The sequence below is a fragment of the Gracilinanus agilis genome, chromosome 2 (genome assembly GCF_016433145.1).
Source record: "Gracilinanus agilis isolate LMUSP501 chromosome 2, AgileGrace, whole genome shotgun sequence".
In the NCBI taxonomy this organism is placed as follows: Eukaryota; Metazoa; Chordata; class Mammalia; order Didelphimorphia; family Didelphidae; genus Gracilinanus; species Gracilinanus agilis.
In genome coordinates, this window is record NC_058131.1 from 77193928 (window position 1) to 77206496 (window position 12569).

At 35.0% G+C, this 12569-nt stretch overlaps 1 protein-coding gene across 1 annotated transcript; it reads right to left on the reverse strand.

Moving 5' to 3' along the window:
* Positions 1 to 2480: 2480 nt before the first annotated feature.
* On the reverse strand, positions 2481 to 3416 carry LOC123233302 (olfactory receptor 1030-like). The gene has a single exon (XM_044659446.1). It carries the CDS (start codon positions 3414 to 3416, stop codon positions 2481 to 2483), a length of 936 nt encoding a protein of 311 aa, XP_044515381.1.
* Between the last annotated feature and the right edge of the window lie 9153 nt (positions 3417 to 12569).

A 12569-nucleotide genomic window follows, 5' to 3' on the forward strand; every position in this document is an offset into this window, starting at 1 on the left:
ATGGTGACTTTGAGTTTCTCTGCTTTACTCCTCCATCTTGGTTCCTCCCCTGGAAGTTGACCCATATATTCTTTTATCCAGTTACACTGGCCTACTTGCTCTTCTTCATAAGATACCACAACTCTCAGAACCAGGTATTTATCATCATTATTTTCTTTGATGTAATTATTATTTCTATGATTTGGTCTTTGACTCATTCACTCTTTAAGATTTCATAATTGTATCCATTTAATGTGTTACTTGTTTGCAATCCCTTGTTTGATTTAAATTAATAACTCCAGGTTCTTATTTTCTATAGAGTTTATTAATAATCATATGAAATTGAGAAAGCAAATATATAGAAATTCAACCCTGACCACATGGTTCTCCACATGACTGTCTCTTTTAGCCATGGTGCTCCCCCGCGGTCTTCCACAGAAATAGAAAGAATGAGAGCTCCCACACCCCCTCCTTTATTCTCTGTCCCTACACATATACCTGTGCTTTCATGTCCATTCATTCAGCATAAACACACAAATGGGATGTGCAGTTGCTCCAGATAGGTTAATTGGGCATGCGGGTGAGGAGTTTATCCTATTTACACACCCTGAACTAATTACTATTCTTTTATGATGTGAAATGGATGCTTTTAATATTTATGTGTTTTTTGTCATTGTTGACAATATATGAACCTTATTATATATTCAGTTTTTTACAAAACTTGTATGTGGTTCTAAGAAATAGTATGTTCTTTAGCAGTGCTATTTCAAAGATTCACAAGTCTTTTCACTCGATTTTTATAGCAAGTAGTTTGGTTATCAAGTGAAATCTCTATTTCTCTTTATCCCCTTCAAATTAATTTATTAGTTTTAAATTTTTTCATTTTTGTAACTTTTCTAAGAAGAATTTCCCTTTAGTTTTTTTGTCATAATATCTTTCCTTTTTGTTTATTTTAGACTTTTGTTCTTTGAATTATGGCCCTAGAATTTAGTTTTTCTTTAGTTTCAATATTCCTTATAATATTAAAACTTCTAGGCTAGTATCACTGGTTCCCCCAAGAATTTTTGAAGATGATTTTTTATCCTTATTCATCAGAAAATAAACAAATAAGCTAAAGATAGGTATGAAGGCCACATAAAATATAGAAATTATTTATTTTACTTTGGGGAAGACAGTGATCATGGTAAATAGAGGGTGAGATTTCAGTATCATTTGATACCTTGAAAAACAGGAGGTGGGTAGAATAAGTGGGAAAGGCTTTTCAATAGCTCTAGGCTATTAATAATATAGGCATTTGAGAATTATGAGAATGTGATGAATGTGGCAGGACATAATAGGATATGGATATAGAGGCCATTCATGATCTTCTCTACAGGAAAAGTGCAATACAAAGACATAGTCTACAAAGAGAATGTCGAAAAAGGATTAGATCATACTTGTGAAGGACTTTATGGGGACAAAGGACTTTATATTTATAATATAATATCATCCTCATTTAAACCACCCAGAGATAGTAAGGACAAATAGTATTATCCTAATTTTATACATGAGGAAACTGGCTTAGAAAGTTTAACTGATTTACTGACAGCAACAGATCTAGTGTGTGGATCTGACCTGACTCTTTGCCTCCATTCCTAGGTCCTAGTGGGTAAAATTATATCTGTTCTCCCCATTCATAGTAAATGACCCATACTCTTACTTCACTGAAATCACAGTACGTAGTTGGGGTTGGAATGGTAGGGAGGAAAGGGAAAGAAAGGAGGTTCAAAAACATAGTCTCTTTCCAAATAATCCTCTGTATCTCAAAGAGAAAAAAAGGAAAAGGATGGATATTTTGAAAATGTTTATAGCAACTCTTTTTTTGAGGAGGCAAGGAATTGCAAATTGAGGAGATGTCCTTCAACTGGAGAATGGTTGAACGAAAATGTGATGTAATAATGTTATACTACAAGAAATGATGAACAGGATGATTTCAGAAAAATCTGAAAAGACTTACCTAAACTAATACAAAATGAAGTGAGCAGAAGCAGAAGAACATTGTACACAGTAACATCAATATTGTATGATGATTAATTATGAATGACTTAGCTGTTCTCAGAAATACCATAATGGAAGACAATTCCAAAGCACTTAAGAGAAAACATGCTATCTATATAAAGAGAAAGAATTGCTGTAGGCTGAAGGCCAATTGAAATATACTTATTTCAATTTTGTTTTCCTGGGGTTTTTTGGTGTATGTTCTCTTTTCACAACATAGCCAATATGTAAATATGTTTTGCATGACTACATATTTATAATCCATACTAAATTTCTTGCCATTTCAAAGAGGGAGAAAGGAAGGAGAGATAGAGAAAATTAGGAACTCATTTTTAATGAATGCTAAAAACTGTTTTATGTGCAATTGGAAAAAAACTAAATAAATAAAGAAACTTGTGGAACAACAAAGAGGCTATTTAGGCTTAGATTTTCTTCAAATACACTTATGGATGGGATATATGTATTTAAGCACCTTCAGATTTCCCCAAAAGCCTTCTGAAGGCCATTTTCACCTCCTTGTTCCTCAAGCTATAAATGAGAGGGTTGAGGGTAGGTGTAAAAGCCGCATAAAACACAGAAACAATTTTATTGTATTCTGGAGAAGAAAGAGATCGAGGCTTCGTGTAAAGAGAAATTATAGTGCCATAAAATAGGGTGACAACCAGAAGATGGGAAGAGCAAGTAGAGAAGGCTTTTCTGCGTCCCTGAGCAGAACGAACACGCAGAACAGCAACAATGATCTGTGCATAGGAAATGATGACAAGTGTGATAGGGCAAAAAAGGGTAAAGATACAGAGAACATGCATGACCAACTCTGCTTGGGTTGTATCACTACACGAGAGGTGCAGTAGGGCAGGCATTTCACACACAAAATGATTGATAACATTATCCCGACAGAATGAGAGCTGAAACGTGGTTATTGTGTCCACTGCAGAAAACACAAAGCCACCCAACCATGATGCAGCAGCCAGTCTCCCACATACACCCCAGTTCATTATGACTGTGTACCTTAAGGGGTCTCGAATAGCAACATAGCGGTCATAGGCCATCACTGACAGGATATAACACTCTGCAATGCCAAAGGATAAGAATGTGTAGAATTGGATGACACAGAAGGAGTAAGAGATGGACTTTTTCTTTGCCAAGAAGTGTACCAGCATCTGTGGAAATGCACAGGTTGTAAAACAGACCTCTATAATGGACAAATTAGTGAGGAAGAAGTACATAGGTGTGTGGAGTCGTGAATCCCTCATTGTCAGCAACACAATGAGCAGGTTCCCCAGCAAGATCATCAGGTAGATCATGAAGAAGAGGAGGAAGAGATGCACCTGCAGCTCAGGCCGGCTGGAGAGGCCAAGGAGAATGAACTCAGTCACTGAGGTGAGGTTGGGACGTTCCATCTTGTTTATGGATCTACTAAAAGGATATGAATAATTGTGGTTAAAAAACTTTTTATATTCCTTTTTTCTTGCTGCTATGACAATTGGAAGAGCCTGCAGAGAGACACGTGTATATTTGATTCTCTTTATGTTACAAATAACTTTATATCCATTATCTCTTATTGTAACCATGTGAAGCAGGAAGAATTTAGAGATATTATTATCTCACTTTTTCACTTACTTTCTCATGTTTCTTTAACTACTCCCCAAATCCAATCCCTTGGATAGGGTGTCTACCTTATTAAACATAGTCTACACCCTGTCTTGAATTGGTGGGTGGTATTGATTCTAACCACCATGTGTCTTAGTTCCAGTATTCACATCTCCTTAGCATTTTCCAAAAGCAAATTACATAAAAGTAAATTATTGTTAATTCATTTTGTGCAATCTTCTTGGACTTATTTCTTCAATCTTCAATCCTTCTGTTTCCATATGTTTAAAAAAATTCTCAGATATCCACAATTCCTTTTTTAAAAGTGGTTCTTCTGCCTTCTTAACCTACATATTTACCATCTCATTTCTCTCCTCCAATTCTCAGCTATATTTCTGGAAAAAAAATAGTCTATTCCTAATGCCTCTACTTTCTCATAATTCTTTTCTTCTCAACTTTTTTGCTATATGGATTCTGTTTGCTCTATCAAATTGCTATCTTAAAGATTACCAACTAAGAATTTTTCCTAGTTTTTCCTTTTCTTTATTCTTAGTATATTCATTCATCATTATGGCATCAAATATCTGTAAACCTAATCTTGATCTTTCCCCATAATAGATGACTTAGCCTCTTACTTCACTGAAATCAGGATCTGTGATTGGGAGTTGGGTTGGTAGAAAGGATGGAGAAAGGGAAGAAGGTTAGTAACATAGTTTCTTTCCTAATACTCCTCCCTAAATAGCCTGTTTTTAAAAGTTTTTTACCTTATGCTTGTGGAATCTCCTTCTACCTGTGCTTTTATTCTCCTGGTTCTTCTCCCAACCTCCCCTTCTCTAGCTATGTGCAACTATTTAAAGAAATGGTGCTGTCTCCTGTTTCTAACTTGAATGATTGTCCTATAATTGCTCTCTTTATAGTTCAGTCAATAAATAAGTATTTATTAAGTCCTTACTGTGTGCTAAGCATCTTATTTGAAATTTTAAAGGGATTGTCTGTCATGGTCCCATTTTTATGGTTAGTTTAAACCCAAATTATTGAACTTTTAGTGATTAGGTTCTTGGTTTTCAAGGACAATTTCCCTTATATAGCTCATATGGATATTGTGAAGATAGCATTTTATAATCTTTACAATTATAAATGTGAATTATTATCCTCTCCTATGTTACTCTGTCACTTATCGCCTCAACCAGCATGCATCTTCAGTCTTTCCCTCTACATTATTTCAACTCCATACATGCATATATTTCACTAAATTAAAAAAAAATTTTAATGAAATGCCCTAAACCTTTCCAATATGTCCAAATGCCACAAATCCTTCTCTTCCTTTTAACAATAAAATTTTCTGAAAAAGCAATCTACAGTTAATGTCTCTTTCCTTATTCACTACTCCACCTATCACTACATGATTTCCATTCATTCTACTGAAATCGCTCTCTAAAAATTCACATTATGATCTTATCACCCAATCCAAAGGCCTTGACTCCTTTGTAATTTTTGATACCTTTCACCACCCCCTTCTGCTTCTGAAGATACATTCTTCTCTTGATTTCTGAGGCACTGACTTCCTTGTTTACCTCCCCTCTCTTTTTTTATTACTTCCTTTTTATTTCTTCATATTCATCCAAAACCCTTAATGTTGATATGTTTACATTCATCATAGTTTGGACCTAGATGCCTCTCCCTCTGTCTCTGTTTCTGTCTCTCTGTCTCTCTCTTATTTCTCTCTGTCTCTGTCTGTCTTTCCCCCTCAACTTTCTAACTCTTAATCTCTATCTCTAGCTTTCTCTTGCTTGCTTGCTCACTCTCTGTCTCCCCCTCTCTGTTTCCATCTCTGTTTCTCTTTCTGTCTTTTTTGTACCTTTGTGTCTCTATATCTTTCCATTTTGTCTATGTGTCTCTCCCTCTGTTTCTTTGTGTGTCTGTCTGTCTCCCTTCTATTACAATCCCTACAAAAGTGATTCTCTGCTCTCTAATTCTACTCCTTACCTTCCTCCTGAGCTTCAATTATAAACCTCATACTACCAATAGTCCATCAGTTTCTTAATGTATATACACTAGAATCTCATGCTCGACATGTACAGAACCAACCCTGTAATCTTTTCCTCAAAACCTGCTTCTCTTTCTGATTTTACTACATTGGTCATTTACAAGAAAATCTACCATCCTATATTTAAAATTTCTTATCTTTAAATTTTCTGTCAACCTCAAACTGTCATATAATAAACCAACTGTCCTGTACTATCAGGTCTTTCACCACAATTTTTCTAACTTCCTTGCCTCTTCCCAATTCTAAATGCCACAGTTTCAATACATTATAAATGATATTAAAAACTCAAGTAGTTTCAGCTAATTGTTCTGCCTCTTATAATCTCATTCCTCTATAAATCTACCCTTCATACTGCTTTCCAAGTTATCTTCCTTATATAAAGATACAAATACATCTTCAAAACCCTAAAAAACTCTCTACTACCTATGGAATAATGTTAAACTCTCTTTGCACAGAATCGATATCTATCCTTTTGGATACCCAAGATAGAAATAGAATGATCATTTTTACTTAAAATAACTTTGACATGCTGTCCCTGAAAGTCTGATATAACAGCAAATATGTGAGTATCTCTACATGACTGTCTTCCCACAATCTTCAACAGAGAAGGTAAAATGTTGCTCATCAGTTTAGTTTCCACTTGAACTTGATCCTTTCTTCCTCAGTGGCTCTGTGCATAGAATCTTCTCTTCCCCAAATCTAAAGTTATTTATGGATATGAAAGACAACATTGCTTAAATGGATTATGCCATGGGGGAGAAAAGAAATAGCAATGCGTTGGTCCTGAATAGGACTTATTTGAGTACATATAATGAAACCATATGTATTTAATGGACTAATGGTTACAAGGACTTTGGAATAAAGAGTAAAGACATGTCAGTAATGGTATTTGGAACAGAACACTGAAATATTTTTTCTGTTATTCACTAGGAATACGTAAGGATTATCTTTTTAGCCTGCTTATTTGAAGCCAAAAGCATGGTTTGGCATATTCTAAAACAATGTGATGTCCTCTGGAATATCAGCATGAAATAGAACTCGATGGTTCACAATAGAAGAGTGGTAGACATTCTGGCAGATAGAATTATTGAAAGAGAATGAAGAAGTGGATAACATAGAAAGGAGACTTGGAGCCAGCTAGGTGGCTCAGTTGATTGACAGCCTGACCTAGAGACAGAAGTTCCTGGATTCAAATCTGGTTTCAGACACTTCCCAGCTGTGTGACTCTGGGAAAGTCACTTAATTCCCATTGCCTAGCCCTTACTGCTTCTCTGCCTTGGAACCAATACCAGTATTGATTCTAAGTTCAAAGGGTTAAAAAAAGAAGTGACTCAATAAAGTTCAAGTAATAATCTTTTTAGATTATGAAAAAATGTGTAAAACACACATTGGTCTCAAAATACTTTTTCTATAGAGAGGAAAACATTAATTTTACATTTTCTCAATATCCCATCTGTTAGTTAGATGGAAAATATATAGAGTGTTCAGCCTAGAGTCGGGAAGACACAAGTTAAAATCCAGCCTTAGATATTAACTAACTCTGTGACCCTAGACAAGTCACTTAACCCCAATTGCCTAACCCTTACTGCTCTTCTTCTTTGGAGTCAATACTTAATATCAATTCTAAGATATGAAGTAAGGAGTTTTTAAAAATTTAATAAAAAAAAAGATTCAGGCTCTATTTAAAGACCTGCAATCACAGGTAGTCCATAATTTACTATAGCAGTTCATTTCACTCATGGAAACCTCAATATTTTAGGAAAATGTTCTCTAATATCCAACAAAAATCATGTCTCTTAAACTTTGTTCACTGCTCCCAGTTCAACCTTCTAGGTCCAAGCATAAAAATTCTAATTCTTCTTCTACATTGAAGCTCTACAAATACTTAAAAACAACTATTATGATTCCCTCACTTTTTCTTCCTCAATTACTTCAATCAATTAAAGGCTTGGTTTTCTGCCCCTTTACCATGTTGAAGGCCCTATAAGCTAGTTATGCTTCCTTTTGTTTTATACACAATACACTAATCATAGTCTGACCAGAGCAGAATACAACAGAGCTATTACCTCCCTTATTCTGGTTTCTCTGTAGCTTTCCAGTTCCTGGCCACCAATCTAACTCAAGTCCTTCTCAAATCTTTCATGGACTTTAGCACATAATTAATTAACTTACCTGCCTCTAGTATCTTTCCTGTCTAATCCATACTCCACCTAGTTCCAAATACATATTCTTAAAGCATGCATCTGACTACATCTAGACTCTGCTCACAAAATTTCAGTGACTCTATTGCCACCAAGATAAAATACAAAAAATTTTAGCATTTAAATTCCTCTGCAATCTGCCTGCAATCTCTTTCCAGACTAGATTCCCATCATTCTTCTCTTACTCTATGTTCCCAAGATCTGGAAAGGTACAAAGAGTAGATGAGAGGTAGTGTGACAATAACAAGCACAATAAATAATGCCAATTTTATCATTCTTCAAAGTTTTTTTCATATATTATTTCATTGGATCCTCACACCAACCCCATGAGCTTGGTAAGCTGAGAGGTATTAAATATTTGGCCAAGGGTAATCCAATTATTTGTTGCCTGAGACTAGATTGATATAAGAATTTTCTTAACTACAAACTCAGTGTTCTATGTCATCTAACTGAGAGTAACAAAAGAGGGTGCTAGGTGTAGAGTTAGAGAAACATGGGTTGAAACCATCCCTGACACTTTCTAGCTATGTGACCAGGGGCTAGTGCTTTGAATTCTAAGCCTCAGTTTCTCTATATGTAACAGAGATAACTTTAGTTCCTATTTCACTGGGTTGGCATAAAACCTAAATAAAACACTGAATATAAATCGCTTCATAAACTTTAAATCATTGTAGAAATAAAAGTTATTATTATTACCTCTAAAGCACACAGTCGAGGGAATTCTGAGTAGGATGAGTGGCTACAATAGTCTCTTCCAGTTCTGAGATAGTCTGAATCTAATGAATAAATGGAAAAAAATTGTAAATTACATCCCTTTTATTTGAATTCTTTGCTTTATACATTGATTCATCACAGAGTTCTTACCAAAACCAAACCCTCTCCCCAGGCATTTAAAAAGGATTCTTCTTCAAAAGAAAAGTTCCATTTACAATTTCAAAAGAGGTCTAATTGTGCTAGTGTTGCTTGTACATCAAACAACAACAATGATCTGAATCTTACAGGTGTAAGTCCCCATACAGAGGAAAAATGGCAAAAGAGACATATTGGTATTTGCTGCTTTCCATTGCTAAAGGATCCTTACCTCCTAATTCTGGATCTGAAACAGCAGTAACATCAATATTGCTGGTCTTTGTGGTCTTGTTTGGACTGCAATGACTTAACTCATTGGAAGGCTGAGGAAGCAAAGTGGAGAATGGGGTTCATTCCTATAACTTTGTGGGGATTCCATCACCAATCTCCTAGCATGTGGCCTTTTACCATTTAAAAATTAAAAAAAAAACATTTAAAAAAAGGGAATAGGAAACAAAACAGGACATGCCTTTGATCATTCAGAATAGATCTCACAACACAATTAGATATCAAAGTATCAGCAGCATTAACCTTCCTCACCTGGCCTGGGAGTACTTTGTAGTACAAATAAAGGACCATAAGATCATAAGTTTAGAAGTGGAAGGGACATTAGATGACATTAAGTCCAAACTCCTCATTTTACAAATGAAAAACTGAGTCCCAGAGAAGCTACATTATTTGTCCAGGGTGTCACAGCTAGTAAGTATTTTTGATAGAATTTTAACGCAGTTCTTTCTGACTTCAAGTCCAGCATTTTATCCACCATACCATTCAGAATACAATAGACTGTAGAAATCTTCCCAGCTTGTGATAGTTAGCCAGGCACTGTGCACATACTGAGTCCAGAGATTGCAAGAGAGAGCAACAGTTACTCAGTTTGGGAGCCTAGGGGATCTGATCTCTGTAACTCCTCATTAGCAAGAAGGGAGTAATTTTCTAGAACATCTCTCTCCCTCTCTAGCCCTTATCCTCCAGAGTCCTTTGCCCCAACTAAGTAAAGAGTAGTGTCTAAGGGAAGCTGTCTTCTGGGCATTTCATGACTGGTGTCACTGGATTTCCTATGGGGATGTTTTCACTGACATTTGCTTCAGACAGTCCTTAGGGTCATTCAAACTGACCCAGCTCATGTAAATGGCTCTTCATCTTGCACTAATCTGGATCTTTATCTCCAGATATCTTGTCAGGCTAATTGCTAATTGCCTTCATATATTCCCAGTTCTATTTCTTTGGTCAAAAGAAATTTGAACACATATTTGGGATAACCCCCCAAATTACATAAATAAAATAAAATATTATTTGTATAAATAAATTATCATTTACCTGCATATTTTCTCTCTTTTCATTTTGTGTCATTAGAACCTCAGGATTTGTGATTTCATGACTGCTCTGAACTTTGTCAGCTCCAGAAGGGTTGATCCAGAAATGTCTCCCTCATATATGTGAAACTCATTCCCACCTTTAAATCTTGTCTTAAAGATCTTTTCCACCTATCTGGAAAGGGCTTCCCAATGTACTCCATCTTTTTAAACTCTATACATAATCAGAGCCCAGCTTGTTTTTAAAATGTTGAAATAATTATACACTTGAATGAATGAATGAAACAAATAATACAAAAAAGAAATTAATAACTATTAACAATTTTCTTTTCTCTTCTTTATATGTTGAAAAATTCATGTTTGCAAATGTGTCAAGTTCATAGTATGAAAGAAGATTATTTTTAAGAGTGGCAAAGAACCATTGACTTTTCCTTTAAAAAAATTTTTTTAATTCCAAGTTTTACAAACACCAGATAAAGTAGACATATCAAAAAAGAAGATAGTATGTGAAACTGCAGATATCTATTATATACACCCTGATTTCTTTTAAAAATAATAAATTCAAAATTTAACTTTTAAAGGTATACTAACTACTTATGAGCAATTGTGGAATTCCTTCATTCACTTCCGTGTGTGCCCTTTTTGTAAGGACTACATTAGGTAATTCTACTTGAATTGTGAAGCTTTTGAGCCCTCCAGAACAAAGCTATATCTTCCCATTAAGTTAGTACCTATAAGAAGTCATGTGTCATTCTCATATTATCTCTTATTCTAGGATGTTCCTGTTATTATTATTAGTTGGTATGAATTAATCAGCCAGACTTAATTAGGCTTTAGAAAGAAATATTTACTAAAGTCAAATGGTAAGAAGAGTTCTTTCAAATCATGTTTCCCCAAAGTCTTGAAGACATTCTCCCATCAGTATATAGAAAGCAAAGAAAAAATTTGGTTCAAGCTTAAAAAGTACATGTGGCAAAAGACTTCTGGTTGTTGAAAATCATTTTCCCCCTTAAAGAGATTCTCAAGAAGTTCCCTTAGTTGTAGTGTACCTTCTTACTAGTTTTCTTGACCACTCATGAATCTGCCTTCTCAAACTGTATCTAGTCTCTTCTCAGTTTCTACTGAAGACACTGCTGCCAGCTGCTGCTGACTTTGGGAGGTGATGACATTGTCTCAATATGAAGAAAAGAAATCTGGCATCCTTATGATTCTTTGAAGTTCTCAAGGACTCTTTTTTCTATTATTTTTATTATCTATATCTATTATTCAGAAGCAACTAGGTGGCACAGTGGATAAAACACTGAGCCTAGAATCAGGAAAACCTGAGTTCAAATCCAGTCTTAGACACTAGCTAAATGACTCTGGGCAAGTCATCTAACCTTTGTCTATGTCAATTCCCTCAACTATAATATAGGGATAATTTATTATAGCACCTATATCCCAGGTTTGTTGTGAGAATCAAAAAAGATATTTGCTAAGCATTCATCATAGTGCCTGCCACATCACAGTCACTTAAGTGCCTGTTCCATTCTATTATTTGCTCTTTAATAACCTTCTAATCTCTATTCTGGAACTCTGCACAATTTTCTTATATAATTTTTAAAATTAAGGTATTTGTGCTTTTTAATTTTCATATTATTTGGGGAAACTTATGACCTTTATTTCTGAGCATTGTGTCCTCAAAGGTGATCATTTTGGTTTGCATAAAATTCTTAATTTAAGATTGTTGCTTTCTCTCCTGCCAGATTTGCCTCCACTTCAATATTTTTATAGTCTATGTCAGTTCATCTCTCTCATATCTTTAGACATTCTCCCAATTTATTAATCTCATGATTGTTTTTTTCCATAATTCTGCATTGAGCTCTCCATTCTAAATTATATTGTTATCACTCTCCAATTTCTTCTTTTATGAATTTCATGACTCTTTCATACCATTCAGGATTGTTCAAAGTAGGATGAAAGGATTATATATTTTATCAGCCATTGCCTCACTTTCCTTCAAATCATATTTATCAGGAGAATTTTACAGTCTATCAGAGAATTTAGTCATTGTTCCTTCTGGTTTTTAATCTATTCTGTTGTTTTCTCTTCTTGTAATCTAGGCTTTTATAAATCTTTAAACTTTCAGCCATCTTTTAGTATTGTCCCACCATTCACTTTCTGGATCCTGCTCCTTTACTGCAGTGTTCCAACCTTGGGCTGCAAGGTTTCCTCAGTCTATTGGCAGGGTTTTTTTTTACCTGAGTGTTTGTCCTGAGTAGTCTCAAAGATGTAGGGCATGTAGGTGACTCAATGGATAAAGGGTAAGGCCTGGAGACTGAAGGACCTAGATTCAAAATTGGCTCAGACATTTCCTAACTGTGTCAGCCTGGGCAAGTCTCTGAACCCGGTTTGCCTAGACATGTTTCTATCTTAGAGTTGTTACTAGGACAAAAATCAAGAATTTAAAAAGAAAATATATAGAGGAAAGGAGTTATTGATTAATTGTATAAACCACTCCAGTGATGCATTATTTAAAATAATAATAATTATTATAAATATATATTTATT